Genomic DNA, 21,758 nt, shown 5'->3' with positions numbered 1-21,758 from the left:
TGGATTCCGACGTTGCTGAGGCGCTGTGCTAGGGTGCGGTGGCAGACAGTGTCGAATGCCGCGGAGAGGTCCAGGAGGATGAGGGCCGCTGTTTCCCCGTTGTCGAGCAGGGCTCGGATGTCGTCAGTGGCAGCGATGAGGGCGGTCTCGGTGCTGTGGTTGGCCCGGAAGCCGGACTGCGAGTAGTCGAGGGATCCATTCGTCTCGAGGAAGGCAGCCAGCTGCTTGTTGACGGTCTTCTCGATGACTTTGGCCGGAAACGGGAGGAGCGAGATGGGGCGGTAGTTTTTGAGTTCGGTGGGGTCCGCTGATGGTTTCTTCAGTAGAGCGCTGAGTTCGGCATGATTCCAGCTCTCCGGGAAGGTAGCGGTGTCGAAGGAGGTGTTGATGATGTCCCGCAGGTGGGGCGCGATGACGGAGTCAGCCTTGTTGAAGACGTGGTGAGGGCAGGGGTCGGTTGGAGATCCGGAGTGGATGGAGTTCATCGTGCGTAGGGTTTCTTCGGTGTTGATCGGGGTCCAGGCGCGGAGGGTGGTGGTGGGGGGTGCAGGTGCTGTCGTGGGATGCGTTGGCTGTGTGCTGAAGCTGTTGTGTATGTCCGCGATCTTGTTGTGGAAGTAGGAGGCGAGGGAGTTCCAGAGGTCTTGTGATGGGGTGATGTCGTTGTTTCCGGCGCTGGGGTTGGAGAGCTCTTTGACGATGTTGAAGAGTTCCTTGCTGTTGTGGGCGTTGTTGTCCAGTCGTTCCTTGAATGCAGTTTTCTTGGTGGTGTGGATCAGTTGGTGGTGTTTTCGAGTGGCGAGCTTGAGGGTGGTCATGTTGTCTGGTGTTGGGTCTCTGCGCCAGGCTCTCTCAAGGGCTCGGCAGTTCCTCTTGGAGCTCTTGAGTTCGTCAGTGAACCATGGTGCTTTCTTACTGCCGGGTCTGCTGGGCGGGGTCCTCAGTGGGGCGAGGTCGTCTGCGCAGTTGCTGATCCACTTCGTGAGGTTGTTGGCGGCCTGGCTGGGGTTCGCTGAGCTGGCGGGGGGGTCCTGGCCCAGGGAAGCGGCGAGCTGGTCGGCTGTGATCTTGTTCCAGCTTCTGTGTGCAACCTGTTGCTGGTGGTGGTGGATCGTATTCTTTCTGTAGCTGAAGTGGACGCAGCTGTGGTCCGTCCAGTGGAGTCCGGTGCGTGGCTGAAGGAGATGTCCTTGCTGGAGGAGAAGACTGGGTCGAGTGTGTGTCCGGCGTAGTGAGTGGGGGTGGTCACCAGCAGCTTGAGACCGAGGGTGGCGAGGTTGTCCAGCAGGGTGGTGGTGTTGCGGTCGTTGTTGTTCTCCAGGTGGAAGTTGAGGTCCCCGAGGAGGATGTAGTCATCGGAGGGGAGGGCGTGCGGGCTGATGAAGTCGGCGATGTCTTCACTGAATTGTGTGCGTGGTCCCGGGGGTCTGTAGATGAGGGTGCCTCTGAGGGTGGTCTTGGGGTCGGTGTGGATCTGGAAGTGCAGGTGTTCGGCGGTTGTGAGGGTGTCGTCGGAGTTGGTCGTGATGCGGATGGTGTTCCTGTGGATGATGGCGATGCCTCCTCCGGTCTGGTTGCCGCGGTCCCTCCTGGTGATCTTGTAACCGTCTGGGATGGCGATGGCGATGTCGGGCGCTGAGGAGGCGTTCGTCCAGGTTTCCGTGAGGAAGGCGACGTCTGGTGATGTAGTGTTGAGGAGGTTCCAGAGCTCCACGGCGTACCTGTGGACGGAGCGGGTGTTGAGCAGGATGCACTTCAGGTGGTTGCTGCTGGTTCTCGGCTTGGTGGGTGCGGGTGCGGTGCAGGTCCGGATGCAGGAGAACTTGCAGGAGTGGCAGCTGAAGGGTCCATGGGTGCGTCTCGGGGTGGCTCGGTAGCATCCAGGGATCTGGCCGGTGTTGAGTGCGTTGAGTTCGGTGGCGTCGTAGGTCAGGCGGGTGGGCTGGTGTCTGCGGGGGCCAGGGGTTCGGGCGCTGGGCGTGGTCCAGGCGCGGACGGGCGCAGGCGGGCTTACCTTTGGCGCGCCTTCGGCGCACAATCAGCGCGCCCGCTGTTCGTCAACGCTGCGCGTACTTGCGGTCACCATATATGGCGAAGTGGGAGGGAGGGAGGAGCAGCTGGGAGGCGGGAGCGGGGAGGGCACAGAAGGAAAAAAGGGGGCGTGGCCGCAAGCACGGCGGCGGGAAGCGGGGAGCGGGGCAGGGGGCACAGGGGGCAGAGAGAGGGAAACGGCACAGTGGGAAACAGCCAACAAAACAGATAATATGGGGACAGTACAGTAGCAGGCTAAAGGGCAGAAAATGCAATCAGAATAAATCACAAGCACAAATCACAGGCACGCAACTACAGCGGGGGGCGGGGTCATCGGGGCGGGCTCAGCGAGGCTGAGGGCGGCAGCGGGGAGGAAGCACACGCTACAGCTGATGGCCGTGCGGCGCGGGGGTGTCCTGAGAGCAGAGAGGTAGTCCTCAGGTCAGGCATGTGCCTTTTGCATGTATGGAGTCAATCCGTTCAGTATTTCCAGAGAAAATTGCTGTTAAAAGTACATCAATATCTATAGGCGCGCACCTAACGTGCGCGAGCGTAATTCTGATTGGTGGTTACATGTCAGTCAACGTTCGAATCGGTCGAAATCAGGAAGTGTCGGCTGCCATCTTGTTTGTTTTGGGTGCGAGAGTGAAAAAGAGAGGTGGCGAACGTGAAAAGGGGGCAGGGTAGAGAGTTCCTGACCCCCTAGCCTTTGTCAGGGGGTTCCTAAAGGACCCCGAAGGGTGAAAAAACATTTTTTTTTTTTTTTTTTTAAATCGCGGGAAAGAACCTTAAAAAAACCCACAAAAAAACATACATAACTTAGCATTTAAAAAACCGAACAAATTCACTTAAAAAAACCATAGGTTTCACACACGTTATAGTTAGGAATTAGCATTTCAAAAACCTTGCAAATTCACTTAAAAAACCATAGGTTTCACACATGTTATATAGTTAGGTGGACATTTCACTCGTAAAAAAACAATATGAAATTCCCCCGTTATAGTAAGTTCAGATAACTATAACTCGCGCAACCGCCACTCTATCACAAGGATGATGTCATCAGTGATGTCATGAGTGATGCCACTGACCATGTCATGAGTGATGTAATATGTGACGTCGTGACGTCATGAGCAGTGGATTGCGGGTGTGCGAGTTATAGTTATCTGAACTAACTATAACGGGGGAATTTCATTGGTGTATTACGAGTAAAATGTCCACCTAACTATAACATGTGTGAAACCTATTGTTTTTTAAGGGAATTATATACTGTACACACCACTTTCACCTGCGAGTCGGTGCCCACATGCATTGTAGACTGAGGGAGGGGTAGCAGAGTAACCTGTGACTTAAAGCTTCAGTGAAGAAAGTCATGTAATTTCCAAACCCACCACTAGATGACAAAAGTGGGCGAGGTATGTGAATCCAGAGCAATACATGCTACGAGCAGATGCTTACAGGGTAAGTAACATTTTCCTTGTGTCTATGGCTTTTAGACAGAGAGATTGGATTCCTAAATGTATAAGCATCTACTACATGAAGGATCACTTTTTTTTCCTCGAGATCTGCATACTATTCACCTGTATGTAACATCATGGCCTATTTGGGCAGGGGACTTACATTGTTGTGCTTAATCCTAATATAAAGAAAATATGTCACAGGACAGTTTGGGGTACAAATAAAGAGATGTAACTCATGGGAGCTTTATGACTTCGGTGGCTCTTTCTTGAGCCTTGCAAGATATGTCAATTTTGATAATAAGATGGATGCTGATATGGGCCCATCACTGTTGGTGGGAGATAAGAGGGCGCCTTCCTGTTTATCACACACAGTTTTACAGACTTATGTCAGTGTTCTCAAGGCTCCGGCCTTCTGTGAGTCCTTCAGGTGTCCTTGTCATTTGTGTGTGCGCAACTGATTCTTGGGTCTCTTTCATCATGTTCCCTGGACGTCTCGTAATCTGCCTATATCATTTCGCCATTTTTTATAGGAATCACAACATGGTCTTGCCTGTTTTGTTTGTTGCCTTCAGTTTGTTTGCCTCCTTCTCTTGGTTTCGTGAACCCTCAACAGGAACAGGCACGTCTTCTTCCCCACTAGGTGTCGCTCAAGTTGTTTGACTCAGATCAGTCACGGTCTTGTTTTCCAAAAGCAAATTATGATGCGAGATACAGACCTTTGCCAGTAGTTTTTCAAGTTTGTGTCACCCTCATCAACTCAGGTTTTCAGGTCAGAAAGCTTCTTGTTTATAGGGATGATCTTTGGACCTCTAGTGCGGACACAAAAACAGGGCACCTGCCAGGTTTGGCACCTGGCCTTCCCTCATCTTCCAGCTTTTTTAGTCATTCCATTTGTGTTTCATCACTAGGGTTTACTTTAGTAAGACTGAATGACTTCTGCACCAACACAAATGAATGCATGAAGAGGGCCTGCTTGATTTGTGTTCTTCACTTCTCACTCTTGTCATCAAAGAGCACTCCATCGATTAAAATGCTTCAGTTTGCCATTGTCCCCCATGATCTGCCTTAATCATGTGCCCGAATTATTACTAACATGTACTGAATCTTGTGTATACCCTAGAAGTCTGTCTGACTCATGTCTGCATTTTGATTCTCATCTCACCCTAGGGGCGGTGGTAATGGAGAAGCCAAACGTGCGATGGAATGATGTAGCTGGCCTCGAGGGAGCGAAGGAGGCACTGAAGGAAGCAGTTATTCTGCCAATTAAATTTCCTCATCTTTTCACAGGTCAGCACTCTGTGGTCAGAGCAACATAGTGGGTGGAAGTGTGTGTTCACAGAGGGAAGAAGCTGACTATATCAGTACAGAAGAATATGTGTGTTCAGCCCGGCGGGTATAGAGAAAGCTGAATTTTAAGCAACTTAGGGAAAAGGCTGGATAGTCTTCTCACAAAAGAGTAAGTAAGGAGGATGGATGTTTATACTCCCAGAAATCGAGAATTTGGTGGTTATTTAGCATAAAATGTTTGTCCTTGGGTATCCATAGTGTAAGATATACAATAGACATCTAGAGTGTGGAATAGATCTAGAATAGCTAACTTGTTAAGCTGGATTTGGGATATCCAAGGCACAAGCTGTGCCTAATGCTTCTAAGGTGCAAAACCGGCTGGAAACATCCAAATCGTTGGTAATGGCTACAAGTCTAGCAGTGTGTGCAGCACACTTACCGAGGTTTAAGTTCACAAATGTATTCTGTCAGAATGCTAACACTATATTGGTATTGGTATAGACCACCTGCATGCAGTTTAGCTTGCTCCTTATCACTGTCTCCTCTGTAAATATTCATATTGTTCTCTACATGTTATTGTGCCTTAGTCTCTTTCATGTTATCTCAAGTAGTGCCCACATTCGGTTGTGTTCTCTTCTGTGTCCTTAATTCATTGTATTTCACTCTACCCTTCAACCCTTTGTCGTTCAGTCTGACTCTCTAGCCCCCCAACACATGCTTGTTCTCTTCACTATTCTGGGTTTTGTGCCTATAACCACTCCTGATAGTCTGTGTTTCCTGCATTGTCCCAAAAAACTCACAAGTTCCATCATTAATGTGTGAGATGCCAGATGGAGTTTGTTCTTTTCAACTGCTGATGTATGTGGTGGCAAGTATGTTTTTGGAAATATTCAGAGGCATCCTGCCACCAGTTATGAAACCCTATGGCCTTTGTTTTGCTGCTAATGTGCTCTTCAGTGTGATGTTCTCAGTACACAATCTTTTTTTCAGGTAAGCGCACCCCGTGGCGAGGGATTCTACTCTTTGGCCCACCAGGTACTGGGAAATCGTACCTGGCTAAGGCAGTTGCAACTGAGGCAAACAACTCGACGTTTTTTGCTGTCTCATCCTCTGACCTGATGTCTAAGTGGCTGGGAGAAAGTGAGAAGTAAGTAACATGGGTAGGAAGAGTTTGGGGGTAGAAGGAAGCTGCAGTGCGAGTTGAAAGTGACTGGTTTGCTTTGATGGAAAGCTGCCAGTAGCTGATGGTGTTTTTTGTGGCGTGCTACTGTGTGGCTAGATAAGTCAGAGGGTAATTGGTCGCAGAGGCTGTGAAGGATCTGAACAAAATCCAAAAATGTTTGCTCTGTAATAAGCAAGCGGATCTCTAGCTTGGTATTAGCTAATAATGTGGGTCTTCTTTGTATAGGCTAATATATTGACATGTATAGTTAGTCTGCAAATGCTAGTTTCGGTCAAGTGTTTCTACAGATAAGGTGCATGGACCATCTTGGGCCAGCCTATTCACCATGGTGACTAAGGGCCGAATGTCCTATCCCTTTTCCCAAATCAGGAATGTGCAAATTGCACACACTGAGTGGCGGGGGAAGGAATTTAATTTGTGATGCAGCCTAGGTACAAATAGGTTGCATTGCAAATTGTCCCCAAGCAGGAGATTACAAAATAACCTGCCTAATGAATATTAATTTGGCTGGTTGCATTTTGTGATCCCTAATGACAGGCTGCGATTTGCAGGGATGGCGGGCTGCAAGAGACCGAAGACAATAATTTCTTGTCTTGCTTTCCCAAATGAGAAACATTTTGTTACAGCATTGCTTGTTCATCAAAGAGACCGGTGCTAAAATCAAAATCCTATTCGGGAGCACATCAAGTGGAGCAGGCAGTGGCCAAGGGGACAGCTTCCCCTTATTGATGTGGGATGGCTTGGTGGAGAGCAGAGACCCATGCCAGTGCCTACTGCTTCCAATGCCATCCGACATGATTCCCAAGGAGGAAGCTTTCCTACAACATCCCCTTTGTGAATCGATTACTACACCAATTTAGGAGGTGTCAGCTTGTCAATGGTTTCCAACTGCTGCTGTTGTCACAAACCATTGATATTTTTTTGTGACTTGCAAAGAGGAGGGGAATGCCTCTTCATGCCCTGGTTGCTTGTGATATGCAGGGGGTTGCAAAACAACGAAAGCACTTGAAGTCACAAATTCTGTGTATGACGCTGGCGCACATTTTGCTTTTTTGCAGCACATCTACATGTGCCAGTCACCAAAAGTGTTCAGCCTTTTGTTTAAATCTGGCATTTGTAGTTGGGTAATTGTTCCCTGTTCACAGCTCCCATTGTCACAATGTTGCGATATTTGTGCCCTTTCCATCTTTTGATACATGATACTTTGAGAATTTTTCCACTTGTTCTAGCATTACTGAATCTTCAGTTATAAAGGTTCGGCCATTTTGGCAGTATGTCACACAGTCCTGAGCATTGTGTCATGTACTGTTGACTTTCAAGATCAGAACTTTTGACAGTTATTCCATATTGGCCTGAGATCTTTGTACATTGCCTTTTTCATCACAGAGATGAAGATTTTGAAGGACACTTTACATACGACCAAGTGGAATTACACGGATTATAGCTATTTATAGATGTATAGATTTTGAATACAAAAACTTTGTGGCATATATCAGTGTGTGTAACATTGCTCTAACCCTATGTACATATCCACTAATAATATTCCCAAATATAGTATAAAAAACTGGTCCAAATAAATGTTTTATATTTGTTGTATACTTGCTACAGAGTACACCATTTCAAAATTCATATATCCTTTATTGATAAAGATTAATTCAGTTTAGTGGGTTAGATTCATTGGATACCAACCTTCTGTCATTGTTCTCAAGTGTACCTTCCAGTTCTCCTTAAAGAGCGCTATACGTACCTAAATTTGCCAAAAGAATCCATGTAAGTGGCAGTGGCTTCTCTGTTCATGCCACTATCACTTGAGGAACTTGCTTCCAGTGCCATTTTGCAATATTTAAAATTTAGAACGGCAAGTAAGATCTGACTCTCCACACTTGCCTGTTTTCATAGCATTCTTGCTTTTCCTGTAGTGACAAAATGATGCCCGTTTATGCAACGCAATACTACTATGCAATAAGCAAGTTGTGTGTGAGTGTCGAAGGTTGTAAGGATCATTCTATGGTTGTCACAAAAACTGTCTCTTAGTTACAGCAGCAAGGCTCGGCATGGATGGCATGAGATTCGGCTTTGTGTGATTTCAAGGTGGGGTGGTTTGTGGTTGCACATAAAGAAGTGGGTTAGTACTAATACTTATCTTGTACCTCAGGCTTGTAAAGAATCTTTTTGAACTGGCGAGGCAGCATAAGCCCTCCATCATTTTCATTGATGAGGTGGATTCACTCTGTGGTTCTCGGAATGAGAATGAAAGTGAGGCAGCCCGTCGGATCAAAACAGAGTTCCTGGTACAAATGCAAGGTAAGATGACAACTTTGTCTATTGTGGGGCGTTTTACTTTTTTGTTACGGGTTGGGTTTAGAGTAATGTGCTTGGTCTCTGGGATTCATGCTAGTTAATTCCTTGGGTATGCCCCATTCTCCAGTATTGGATCTTTCATAGATTCACATGCTTAAATCATCCCGATCGAAATGAGAGTCCCACGGTATCATTATAAGAGCAGTAAACGCAATAACCATAGGCTACAATGCAATGAACAATCACTGCAATAGCTTATCTGTATCCTTTTGTGAAAAAAAAAAACTTTAGTGATAACCAGTCAGACGACAGCACCCTGTACAGGGCTCAAAAAATCCACTCGACCGCTCGCATATGCAAGCTAAATTTAACGAGGGCAAGCTGTTTTTACGTCCTACTCGCCCTTTCTGGCGAGTAGGAAGACAAACTAACTTTTGTTCTCTGTCTCTGAAACGGAGCAAATGTGACAAGATAACAAGATTTAAAGGCATTTTTATTGCTCCCAAAGTTAATGAGCAATAAAGATTTTTCAAGGTACTAGACCTGCAGGACTAGTACCATTTTTTCAATTTTCGAGCCCTGCCTTGCTGTAGAACACTCCCTAGACAGGCTGAGTTCCTCAAATTTGCTACCACCCATCGTGTAACAGGGAGTCTCCCTGACCTCTGCTCAGTTTTTCCTTCATATTATTGATATATATATTCTCCAGTTTCCTGCTTATTATGTTGGATTCTTCTAAGAAAGGACTTTTCGGATTGTGTGGTTCTTGCGGTGAGAAGAGACTTCATGCAGAAGATCCCCATAAAGACAGTATATACTGCTTGTACCAACAGCATACAGTAAAAGATTGCAAAGTTTGTAGAACCTTTTCAACCAAAGCCCTAAAAGACAGAAAAGGTAGGTTGCTGATTTGGCTACAGAGACCGAAAGCGAAATCTGATATTGTCTCAGAGGATGAGGATAGCATGACCTCTCACACCGTTTCCCACGCTGTATGTTCCTTCTCCGGCTCCAGCTCTGCCGCCGCGGTCTGCTCCCCTGCACCAGAGGTGGAGGATGACTGGGAGAGGTCCGAGGACCCTCTTGCCCGTCAGTGTGACTCCGAGCAGGACTGGGTGGACGACTTGGAGGACACCGGCGACCTCGATATCTCTTCTGATCCGGGGTTTGCCTCTCCCTCGCCTACCATGAAGGAGGGCGCCTCCTACACGATGGTGCTCCGTAGGGCAGCTGAGGTCCTCAACCTCGATCTTCCTACGGTGACCCTCAAGACTAATCTCCTCACTGAGGTGCTCCAGATAGCGTCCACTTCGTTGGATCCCCTGCTTCCCTTCAGTGATGCCCTCACTGACGTCTTGTTGGGCACTTGGTCGAGGCCGGCCACAGGGGCCCCTGTGGATAAGCATGTCACCCGGCGCCGGGTGACCCCGCTTTTCTGACCTACGCCTGAGGGTGTCATCCAAGCCTCGACCTCAGAGTGCTTTTTCTACGGCCTCGCCGGATAAGGACTCTAAGAAGCTGGAGCAGTTCGGTAAGAGGTTGTTCTCTTCGGCCAGCTTGGGGCATGTGGTAAGTGAACACCGCTTGCTTATTAGGCCGCTATTTCCACGCGGTGTGGGATACAGTTGCGCAGGTGTTGCCTCAGTGTCCTGAGGAGATCCATGCTGTGCTATCCCAAGCTGTTGCTGAGGGTAAAGATGCGGCTAAGTTCGCCATCCGGTGTGGTTTGGACACCACGGACTCACTGGGTAGGGCGATTTCTACGACTGTGGTGCTGCGTCGCCACGCCTGGTTGCGGTCTACCGGGTTCTCGCCCGATGTCCAGAGCTCGCTCATGGACATGCCCTTTGATGGCACTCGCCTGTTTGGCGATAAGACAGACAGTGCACTGGAGCGTTTTAAGGACTCGCGAGCCACGGCCAAGTCCTTGGGTCTTTCTGCAAAGGGCCCGGCCACTCCTGGTTTTTGTTCCTTTCGTGGCCACGGCAGAGGCGCCCAAACACGTTCCTTCAGCAAGCCTGTGCAGAACCAGCCTCAGCGCGGACGCGGCTTCCACAGGGGCGGGTCTAGGAATCGGCGTCAGTCCACCTCCGCCCCCACTGCTTCTACCTCCAAACCGTCCTAATCCGAGTTTTGTGGTGCACCCCACGCCGGTGGGTGACAGGATCCGCCACCACCTCCCCCACTGGCGCGATATCACATGAGATAAGTGGGTGTTGCAGTTCATCCGCAGGGGTTACTCCCTGCCTTTTCAGTCCTCCCCTCCAGCCATGCCACCTCGGTGCCACCGCATGTCGGGGGATCACTAGGTACTTCTCCAGCAGGAAGTCACGGCCCTCTTGGCCAAGGGGGCCATCGAGTGCGTTCCTGGGCCGGAAGTAGGGAGTGGTTGTTATTCCCACTACTTTCTGGTCCCCAAGAAGGACAAAGGGGGCCTGCGCCCCATCTTGGACCTCCGGAACGTCAATCGCTTCCTCCGGAAGGGGAAGTTCAAAATGCTGACTCTGGCTCAGGTCCTGGCTGCCCTTGACCCTGGAGACTGGATGGTAGCGTTGGACATGCAGGACGCATATTTTCACATCCCCGTCCTGCCGGCCCACCTGCGTTACCTGCGGTTCACGGTAGGCCAGGAGCATTTTCAGTTTGCCATGTTCCCCTTCGGCCTTACCAGAACACCTCGGGTGTTCACGAAAGTGATGGCGGTGGTCGCAGCTCATCTGTGCAGGTCAGGGTTGTCGGTCTTCCCTTACCTCGCCGACTGGTTGTTGAAGGCGGACTTACCCCAGGCAGTCATCAGCCACCTTCAGACTACGGACGACCTCCTACATTTGCTGGGGTTCTCCATCAACGTGCCGAAGTCGTACCTGATTCCCTATCAGAAGCTCCCCTTCATCAGAGCGGTTCTGGATTCAACGCTGTTTCGGGTTTATCCTCCTGATCAGCGCGTCTGGGATATTCAGGCTGTGATTCGATCTTTCAGCCTCTGTCCCGGGTTTCAGTCAGGATGACCCTCCGGCTTCTGGGCCCGAGGCCTCCTGCATCCTGCTGGTGACACATGCCCGATGGCATATGCGGGCTCTGCAGTGGGACCTCAAGTTCCAGTGGGCCCAGCATCAGGGTGACCTGTCCGATCATGTCCAGATCTCGGAGGGCACTGCACGGCAATTCCAGTGGTGGCTCACGAATCGCGATTGGGTCGATGGCAGATCACTCTCCCTTCCCTAACCGGAGCACATAGTGCTGACGGATGCGTCCCTCCTGGGATGGGGAGGCCACTTGGGAGAGGCGGAGATCAGAGGCCTCTGATCTCCGGCGGAGTCCCGGCTCCATATCAATCTGTTGGATCTTCGGGCGATCCGACTTGCACTGAAGGCATTCCTTCCCTCTGTCCGGGGAAGTGTGGTGCAGGTGTTCACGGACGGCACCACCGCCATTTGGTATTGCAACAAACAGGGCGGGGTGGGGTCCTGGACCCTATGTCGGGAGGCTCCGCACCTCTGGAAATGGCTGGAACATCAAGGCATCACCACTCGGAAGTGGTGCAAGGTCTCTTTCAGCGGTGGGGAGAGCCTTGGTTAAATCTATTTGCCACCGAAGAGAACGTGGAATGTCTTCAGTTCTGCGCGTTGGAATTTCCAAGGCGGCACTTGCTAGGCGTTGCTTTTCGTCGAGAGTGGAGTTGCGGTCTATTGTACGGCTTTCCGCCTATACCACTTCTGCCCAGAGTGCTGAAGATTCGTCGCGACCGGGCTCAAGTCATCCTTGTGGCTCCGGATTGGTCACGAAGATACTGGTATCCCAAGCTACTCAGCATGACGACCGATCCCCCGATCCAACTGCCTCTTCGGGAGGATCTTCTGTCGCAGCAGCAGGGGTTGATCCTCCACCCAAACCTGTCCAGCCTCCATCTCCATGCGTGGAGATTGAGTGGCGACAGTTGACAAATTTTGATCTTCCTCCCGAAGTCTGTGATGTCATTCTGGCTGCCAGGCGTCCCTACACTAAGACGGTGTACGCCTGCCGGTGGAACAAGTTTTTGGCATGGTGCACAGCTAAGGCTGTGGAACCCCTTTCTGCCCCTCTTTCCGAAGTCCTTCTGTTCCTTCTTTCTTTGGCTCAGCAGAGCTCTGCTCTGGGCAGTATCAAAGGTTATCTTTCAGCCATCTCCGCCTTTTTACGGCTTCCAGATCAGCCTTCTCTTTTTAAGTCCCCGGTTATTAACCGTTTCCTAAAAGGCATTACGCACACGTTTCCTCCCGTGCCGTTCATAATGCCTCAGTGGGACTTAAACCTTATCTTGATATATCTGATGTGCGCTCCATTCGAGCTCCTTCATACCTGTCCTTTGCGTCTTCTCACTCTCAAGACTGCTTTCCTGGTAGCTATCACCTCTGCCAGAAGAGTGAGTGAGCTCCAGGCTCTTTCTTCCAAACCTCCTTTCCTCTCTGTTCATCCGGACAAGGTGGTTTTAAGGACCCGTCCTTCTTTTTTGCCAAAGGTTGTCACACCCTTCCACACTGGGCAGACCATCACTTTGCCCACCTTCTTTCTGCCTCCGCATCATTCAAAAGAGGAGGAGAGACTCCACCGTCTGAACCCAAAACGTGCGCTCTCGTTCTATCTTAAGTGCACACAGCTGTTCCGGGTGGATGACCAGCTCTTTGTTGGCTACGTGGGCGCCAAAAAAGGTCGGGCCGTGCACAAACGGACCATCTCTCGGTGGGTCGTTCTGTGCATCAAAGCATGTTACTCGTTGGCTAAGAAGGAGCCTCCTGTGGGGCTGCGTGCCCGTTCTACCAGTACAACGGCAGCCACTACTGCCTTAAGATGCGGCGTTCCCTTGCAGGACATTTGTCAGGCAGCTACGTGGGCCTCGCTGCACACGTTTACCAAGCATTACTGCCTTGACAGTCAAGTCCGGAGAGACGGCTTCTTTGGCCGTTCTGTTCTCCGTGACTTTCTGGTGTAATCCTGTTCGCAGACCCACCACCGGGGTTGGTATTGCTGGGGTATCTATTCTAAGGTAAGGAATCTATCACTAACGGGTCTCTTTCAGATGCACAAGTTACTACTTGTGTAACAATATATCTGTAAGAGACATTAGTTAGTGATAGATTCCTTACCACCCCACCCATCCTCCCCGTTCTGCGTACTGATTCTAGGGTTAAGGTCATCCCTTTCAGGGCTCTAGTTTCTTGGCACCAGTGGTCAGTTTCTTGCATGGCTCTGCGTTCCTGGTGCGGAAAGTCGTGTACAGAACTGACATAAGCGCGCATGGGTGGCGCCTAAGTAGTCTCCGTGACGTCATCTCGGCCCTCACAACGCCAGCGACGGACGCGGAGCCGCACAACGCCACCTACTGACGCGCAGGGGTACAGCTAGCAAAACTTTACGGATCCAGTCTGACGCCTGGGGATATTCTAAGGTAAGGATTCTATCACTAACTAATGTCTCTTACAGATATATCGTTACACAAGTAGTAACTTGTGCATCACTCAGTGCCCTTTGATACGGTTCACCATGGACTCCTACTTGATCGTCTGAGTTCAGGAGGGGCATAGGGAACAGCCTTGAAACTGCTCAAATCATTCCTGACTGATAGAAAGCAATCTGTGCATCTTGGAGATTTTACATCACCCTCTTTTTCCTTTCCATGCGGGGTTCCACAGGGATAATCAATGAGCCCTTCGCTTTTCAATCTGTATGTTAGGCCACTAGCAGATTTGATCCATTCTTTCGGCTTTACCCTAACTCCCTCACAGATGACACACAAATTGTCACCTCGCTTTCACAGGAAATACAATACGTAGCCTCCAATTTTTGTGATTGCATGAGAGCAATCAGCAGTTGGGTTTCATCTATCTGTCTCAAACTAAAGTCCACCAAAAGAGAGGTGCTGCTCTTCGGAAGTCAACACACCCCTGTGGTCCCATAATTGGTGGCCACACAAATAAGGCTCCCTACCTCTCCCAGGTAAATCAGTAAAAAATCTTGGCATCAAAATTAACACAGATCTATCCAAGACAACTCAGGCTAATTCCGTCTCATCAGCTGCCTTCATTATCTTAAAGTTAATCAAGAAGATCCTGCCCTATATTCCGGTTGCCCTACTAAAATCAGTAATAACATCTCTAGTGCTGTTGAAACTCGACCACTGTAATAGTCTCTCCTTAAATGCACACAAACACGTGCTAAACAAACTTCAGACAGTACAAAATGCCTCCGCAAGGGCTCTCTTCAAGCTTCCCAAATATCACTGTGCTTCCACAGCTATCCAACAGCTTCACTGGCTCCCAGTCAGGGCCAGAATCATTTTTAAATCACTATAGTCTATAAAGCCATACATGGCAAAGGTCCAGCCTTCCTGAGATCGGCCTTCTCCATTTACCTTCCATCAAGGCCTCTAAGATCAGCCTTGTCTATACTTGTGTCAGTTCCTAGTTTTAGACGAGTTAAATGGGACGGCCGCGGATTTGTATTGAACGCATCTAAGGCCTGGAACTCTCTCCCCCTTGTTATAAAATCTCAACCTAAGGCTCTCAAGACATGGCTTTTTACTTTACATTAATTTCTAGCCTCAACAGTTTGCTCAGGTTGCTCATTCAGCTAACGCCAAGATGCCTTATTGATAGTCGAGTGCTTTATAAAACTACTTAACATAACATGGTCACTCTCCAGGAGATATTGCAGCTACTCAACCACACAGATTTTATGGCCAGCCTCGACTTGCAAGATGTGTATTTCCATGTTCCGATTCACCCTAAACATCGAAGGTTTCTTCGTGTAACTGTGGTAGGTGATTACTACCAGTTCAAAGTCCTACCCTTCTGTCTTCGCTCAGCTACTCTGGTTTTCACCAAATGTCTTACCCCAGTGGCAGCACATCTAAGGCTACAGGGTCTGCGACTCTTCCTGTATCTCGACGACTGGCTGCTAAAAGCCCTATCTTTATGCAAGGCTTCACAAGCCATATCTATCTGCCTACAACTGTTTGGCTCTCTTGGGCACTCAATCAATTACCAAAAATCAGTTCTCTCACCCTCTCAAAGGATAACTTTTCTCGGGGCAACTCTGGATGCCCTACGAAACAAAGCATTCTTGTACGAAGAAAAGCAGAGCAGCATGATGTCGCTGGCTCACATGCTATCAGAAAAAGAGTTTTTTTCTGTCCCTCACCTCAAACCCTTTCTCGGCATGATGTCTTCAGCCAATCACTTCGTGCTCCACACACGTCTCAGAATGAGACCCTTGCAAGAGCAGTTGGACAAACAATGGTTTCAGGTGACTGGATCATTTGACGACCTTATTCAGATCACCCAGGCCATTTAAAGATCACTTCCTTGGTGGCAGTCCATCAACAATCTCTCTACTGGTCTAACATTCCTCTCTCAACTTCCAGATTTCATTCTCACCACGGATGCTCCACTAGAAGGTTGGGGAGCCCATCTTCAGGACCTCCAAGTGAGCGACAAATGGAGTGTGTCACTCTCCAAGATGCACATCAATTTCCTGAAATTGAGAGCAATGTTCCTGGCACTTCAGTCATTTCTTCCAAGGATACGAGCGTCTTCCGTCCTCCTCCAACAGACCGCACCACTGCATGCATTACCTCAACAAGCAGGGGTGGGACAAGTTCTCAGATTTTATCCAGAAAAGCTCAGAAAATCTGGAAATGTGCCTTACTATACAGCATCTCCAACAAGGCGTAACACCTTCCGGGCGTCAAGAACAATCTAGCAGACACCCTTAGCAGAACTAGCTAAACCTACCACAAGTGGGAATTCAATCAACCGATAACTCCATATTCCAGAGGTGGGGCCCACCCAACTTAGACCTATTTGCCTCTCAGGGGAATCGAAAATGCTGGTTCTTTGCCAGCTGGGAAGCTCAGAGAAGGGTCCTGGGGTAATGAGTTTTCAATCAGATGGTCAGGGATCTTTGCTTACGCCTTTCCCCCATGCCCTCTCATTTCCAGGATTCTCATGAAGATGAAGAGAGAACCGTGCCGCTGATCCTGATTGCTCCGTATTGGCCTTCCAACACTGGTTCACCAAGCTCCTTCTACTCTCAGAGTCCAAATCCTATCGCCTTCCAGTGACAACAACCCTATTGACCATGAGCAAGGGGCAGATCCTCCAATTGCATCCCGCCTCTCTCCAATTGCATGCATGGCTTCTGAACTCAGTGAATCCACTCTCTTCTCTCATCTCCAGAGCAAATCTTGCCTTACCTACTTACTCTGGCCAGATCAGGACTGGTGTATGCATTTGTAAATGTTCAACTTACTGCCATCTCTCTATACAGACGTTCTTCCAATTCTCCATCCCTTTGTTCTTTTCGCATCATCAAGCAATTCATGAAAAGATTATTCAGGACGTTTCCTCGCATTCAAACTCCTCCGCCAGATTGGCATCTTAACATAGTCCTTTCGCAGCTTATAAAGCCACTGTTTTAGCCTATTCACAAAGTAGAGCTCAAATTTCTTACTTGGAAGGTTGCATTTCTTTTGTTTCTCACCTTGACCTGGAGAGTAAATGAAATTCAAGCCTTCATTATAAAAGAACCCTGTCTACATTTCACTGACTACTATATTCTCCTCAGAACGAATCCTAAATTTATTCAGAAAGTTCCATCCCAATTTCACCTTAACAAACATATTGAACTCCGGATTTGTTTTCCAAATCCATCCATTCAAATCTCTTTATTCTCTGGACATCAAACGAGTCTTAAGTTTTATTTGCAACGGACTAGACAAATCCGGAAGACGGATCAGTTGTTAGTTTCCTATGGGCCTCAAAAACTGGGTGCTTCAGTCACAAAGACATCTATTGTATGATGGATTGCAACATTTATCTAACTCTGCCATGTTAAAGTGGGTAAGTTGCTCACGCTCAAGACTAAAGCGCATTCCACAAGGGCGGTATCCTCCTCTGCCACCCTGTTTGCTGGTATCCCATTAGAGAAGATCTGCCGTGCCGCAACATGGAAGAACATACATGCTTTCGTGCTGCATTATTGTTTGGATTTGGCAACCTGCAGTGATGCAGCGTAGGACAAGCGGTCTTACGTCATCTGTTCCAATAAGGTAAGCCTCTACTCTGAGAGGTATTTCTTTTTTTACTTTATATGTAATTTCCTTCGTGTGGTGATATGATACTGTTTGGTTTTATATGCTGACAGTTATTATATGCTAATAATGCAAATATGTATCATATTGTTACCCACCATCCTCTAAGGAGTACTTCTATTTTCTGCAATGTTTATCTTTACAACTGCTTACTATTATGATTCAAGCATGTAAATCTATGAAAGATCCAATACTGTAGAAGAAAATAAGTTACTTACCTGTAACTACATATTGGTATCTTTCATAGATTCACATGCGACCCACCCACCTCCCCTGAGAGGCTTCCCTTATTTCCTCATACATATGTTATCACTCTTGTGCTTGAAAATCTGAGGAACTCCGCATCTCTTGGGAGTGTTCTACAGGGTGCTGCCGTATCATTGGTTATTACTTAAGTTTGGTCCTTTTTTTTTTACAAAAGGATATAGATGGGCTATTGCAGTCACTGTTCATTGCATTGTAGCCTATGGTTATGGTGTTTATTGCTTTTATAATCATAACGTGGGACTGCCACTTCAACAGGGTTGATTCAAGCATGTGAATCTATGAAAGCTACCAATATTGGAGAGCTGTAGCTACAGGTAAGTAGCTCATTTTCTTTTCTTAACAGTGCCTTTGGCAAATGGGGGTCACATCTACCAAAGGACTTGTACCAGAGAGGTTTCTGCCAGGAAGCTACAGATGTATCTCTTTCCGCTGCTATATTGATGCAGTTGACCTACATCTTGCTTTTGCTTAATTGCTGAAGGTGACCGGTGTCGGCATGCTGAGAAAACCAAAATGATGGTTGATGGAAAGCTTGATAAGGCCCAACAAATCTGAAACCAGTTTGATGTTGGTTGTTTCTGTTCAGAAGGATTGTGGCCTAGCAATGCAGTTTGAAGTGTTACTATTGGATCAGGACAAAGGCAGATTTGAGGGTGGTTTGTCCATTTCTGTATTAATGTAGTCATTTTCATCATCATTTTTTTCCTATCGAGGTCCACTTAGATCACTTTTCCTGGTGTTCATATATAGTACATGGATACATTCTGTAATGCTTGACTGCAACAGACGTCTCTGTTCTTGTCCTCTTAGTGGCATCATGTATATCGTTTTGCTGACATTCATCATCCTTTGCTATTGGGGTCCGGCAGGCTTGCTTCATGGCTAGAACCTACTTGCAGAAGAATTTGCCTCTGTCCTTTAACTCTTTTGTGGCACCTTTTGCCTCTCACCATTTGTCTGTTGAAGGCAGAGCTTACTTTTCTCCCATTGCTGGTTTGCTGCTGACATTCCCCTTGCTAGTTGCAGATTTGCCAACAAAGCTGCCTTTCATTTGATGCCTGTTTACAGTAAAGGTTGTCTCAAATGCTGATTTGCTTCCACACTTGTTCTGATTTGTATACGAGCTTACCTTTTGCTTGATGTCTTGTGAGAGTCCTCCATCTATTGACTTTATAAATCCAAAGTTCACCAGTTCAGATTTTTACCAGGCTTCGTTTTAGCCTGAGGCCGAGGTCATCTCTAGCTTGGTTCAAGATTGCAGTAGAGTTTGTATCTCGTTCAGTGCTAAGTTTGGGACAGATGTCTGCTGAACCATGCTGGTTTGAGTTTAAGGCAGTGCTTCCAAAACATTTTAGAGCCATGGCCTACTTTTTAGTACAACAAACTTTCGCGACCCTCCTAGCACTAACAGACATGAGGTGGGGATTTTTTAACGTCATAAAGCAGCATGTGGTAGCACATTGTTATTGGCAGATAACACATTTTTGCATTTACATGGTCTCTAAATATGCACAGACACAGTTTTATACATAAAACTATATTGCACGTGAATGATAATGTGTGGAAATCGGGTTTCAGAGAGTATTAAGTATTTATGCATCACCAAGTAAAGTGTCTTGATTTATTCTGATCCTACTAATTCATTCTTTCCATCACTGTAAGAAAGTACCCCTGTTTGACATGGTCACCCAACTTTTTCCCTGGTATCTGATCCAATTTTGACAGAAAGTGCTCTGGTTTCCTGCTATCCAGGTCCCCAGTGCCAGATCTCTTTCCCTAAAACTGTACAATTGTTCCCCAAGTTGGCCATACCTTTAGCACCCCTGTACGTCTCTAGTTAATGTTGCCACGTTTACTAAGGGCTGCAGCATGAATTGTGCCACCCTCCACTCATGCAGACTACTATTGCAAGCTGCGTGTCTTGGTGCAGATAAAAGCGAAAACACAATATGGTACACATCCTTGTGTGCCACGCCTTTAGACACTGCACGCAGTATAGGTAAGTCACCCCCTACAGCATGCCTTGCGGCCCTAAGGCAGGGTGCACTATACTACATGTGAGGATACATCTGCATGAGCAGATATGCCCCTGTGATGTCTAAGCCAAGTCAATTCTTGGATGTCGCAAGTGAACAGGAAAGCCATTTTAAGATCATGTGCTGGACACTGGTAAAATAGGGTTCTCAAGTTACATGATGGCTTCACTGAAATCTATGGTGTTTTCTATCAAACACCTTGTATTAATAAACTCACACTGATTCCAGTGGTGGATTTATTAATACATGCACTTTAGAGGTTCCCCCTGAAAACCTACCAGCCTCTAGTGTGCTGGCCGACTGGTGTAGACCAGTATCCCAACACAGACGAGTTTCTGACCCCCTGCAGGTGAGAGCCTACGCTTTCTGAGGGCAGAAATAATGCCTGCTCTGGAAAGGAGTGTTGTCACCTCCTCCAAGCAGGATGGATCTGTAATCAGCATAACAAGGCGAGAGGCTTCAAAGGCTTCTGCCACCTTTAATATGTGATTACAGCTTCCCTAGACATGGTAAATGCCAACCCCATGCCCTGGGCCCGTTTGACTCCAGGACAGGCGGAAAATTGAATATGCAGGAAGGCGTGGTCCACTGGCAGACCAGTTACACCCCTAAAGTGAGCTGCCTGGTGTGCCCCCCTTTAGGAAACTTCCGCCATCTTGGTGATGACAGAATTAAGAGCTCTGGGACAGGGTTATGGCCACTTCCCTCAGAAAGGGGTCATATAGCGGTGTAGTGACCCCTAGGGTAAGTAGCCTATTGGCTACCACCCTTCACTCCCCTTAATGCCCCTAAATGTTGTATTTAGGGGAGCCCCTGGCACCAGGAAAGCAGATTCTACCGACCTGAAAAGGACACCGAAGAGCCTTGAAAAGCAAGCACCAAGAAGCAGCAATTGACTTGGTGCCAACCCTGCCGGCTTGCCTCCTGTCCCTGACAATTGCACCAGAGGCGCCTCGTCCTGCAGCTGCTCTGCATCCAAAAGCCTGGGTGGACTGCCAGCACTTCAGGAAGCCATAGGCTCTCCCATGGAGTAGCAGAGCTGCTCCCCTGCACTCTGCAGGCACCCAAGAAGAACTGGGAGGACTCCGCATCGCCAAAATTCCGACACCTGAAAGCACCACTGCTCTTGTGCCCCCAAACCAGAGTTGAAGTGGGCCAACGGTGCCAGTGAGGTCCTTAGAACCCTCCAAAGCCGAACCCCACCTTGGGTTTGCCTGGACTGGACTCCCCCTCGCAGCCTACAGCCTCTTTGTGTAGACCTCCTCTTCTGCAAGTGTCTCTGCTGTGAAAACCTGACGCCTGAGAATTCACTTTACCCGAGCCCCACAGCCCAAGGAAAAGTGTCCTAAAGGTGTCCATATGTGCCAGAGTATCGTGAGCTCTGAGACCCCTGTTTGTTCAGCCGAACTAGCCCCCCAGTCCATACATGCAACCTCTTTGTCCCAAGACCATTTCCCATTGAAACCAACGGGGCACCCGATGCCGAAAAGCACCACTGCACCTGGACGCCCCAAACCTTCTTAGGTGGCCTGTTGGTGCTGCCTTGGACCCTGCCCCGTACTTACCTTAACTCAAGAAGATTGGTCCTGTAAGTCGCTGCTAAGTACCTGTATGTAGTATATGTGTTTTTCCCCGTAGGATAACATTACTGCATTAGAGACCATACAAATATACTTACCTGTTTTTTTAAAAACTGCTATTTTAAAAAGTACTTACCCAATAATGATATAATAACACGTGGTATTTTTAGGTCGAGCCTGGCGGCAGTGCGCATGCACTGCTCGCTCTGCGAGTCATGCTGTAATAGAGTATGTAGTGGAAGTCCCGCCCACTCTCCGGCCATATTTTTAATTGGCTTGTGTCGTTGGTTTTCATAAACGCTGGCTTCCTATTCATTATGAGGCGTGTTAGTCCCTCCTGGGTACCGCCTTGTCTCCATTTGTTACCGCCCATAAGGACTAGACGGTTTACTTGGCTCATTACACGGTCTGCTTTATCTAGTGGGTGAGCACTATTTTGTTTTTTATTGATACTAATGGGGACAATAGCGACAGTTTTTTTTTGGGTTG

At 48.1% G+C, this 21,758-nt stretch overlaps 1 protein-coding gene across 1 annotated transcript in view; it reads left to right on the top strand.

The window, feature by feature from the left end:
• Positions 1–21,758, top strand: part of VPS4A (vacuolar protein sorting 4 homolog A) — a 209,656-nt gene that overhangs the window by 54,405 nt on the left and 133,493 nt on the right. The window contains exons 5-7 of the mRNA XM_085636759.1: positions 4,656–4,775; positions 5,766–5,922; positions 8,114–8,262. Coding sequence (XP_085492885.1) covers positions 4,656–4,775; positions 5,766–5,922; positions 8,114–8,262 — 426 coding nt within the window. The remainder of the gene's footprint in view (positions 1–4,655; positions 4,776–5,765; positions 5,923–8,113; positions 8,263–21,758) is intronic.

This window comes from Triturus cristatus, chromosome 12 (genome assembly GCF_964204655.1).
Source record: "Triturus cristatus chromosome 12, aTriCri1.1, whole genome shotgun sequence".
Classification (NCBI taxonomy): Eukaryota; Metazoa; Chordata; class Amphibia; order Caudata; family Salamandridae; genus Triturus; species Triturus cristatus.
Note: the sequence above shows the minus strand (reverse complement) of the source record. Positions and strands in the feature narration are given on the sequence as shown.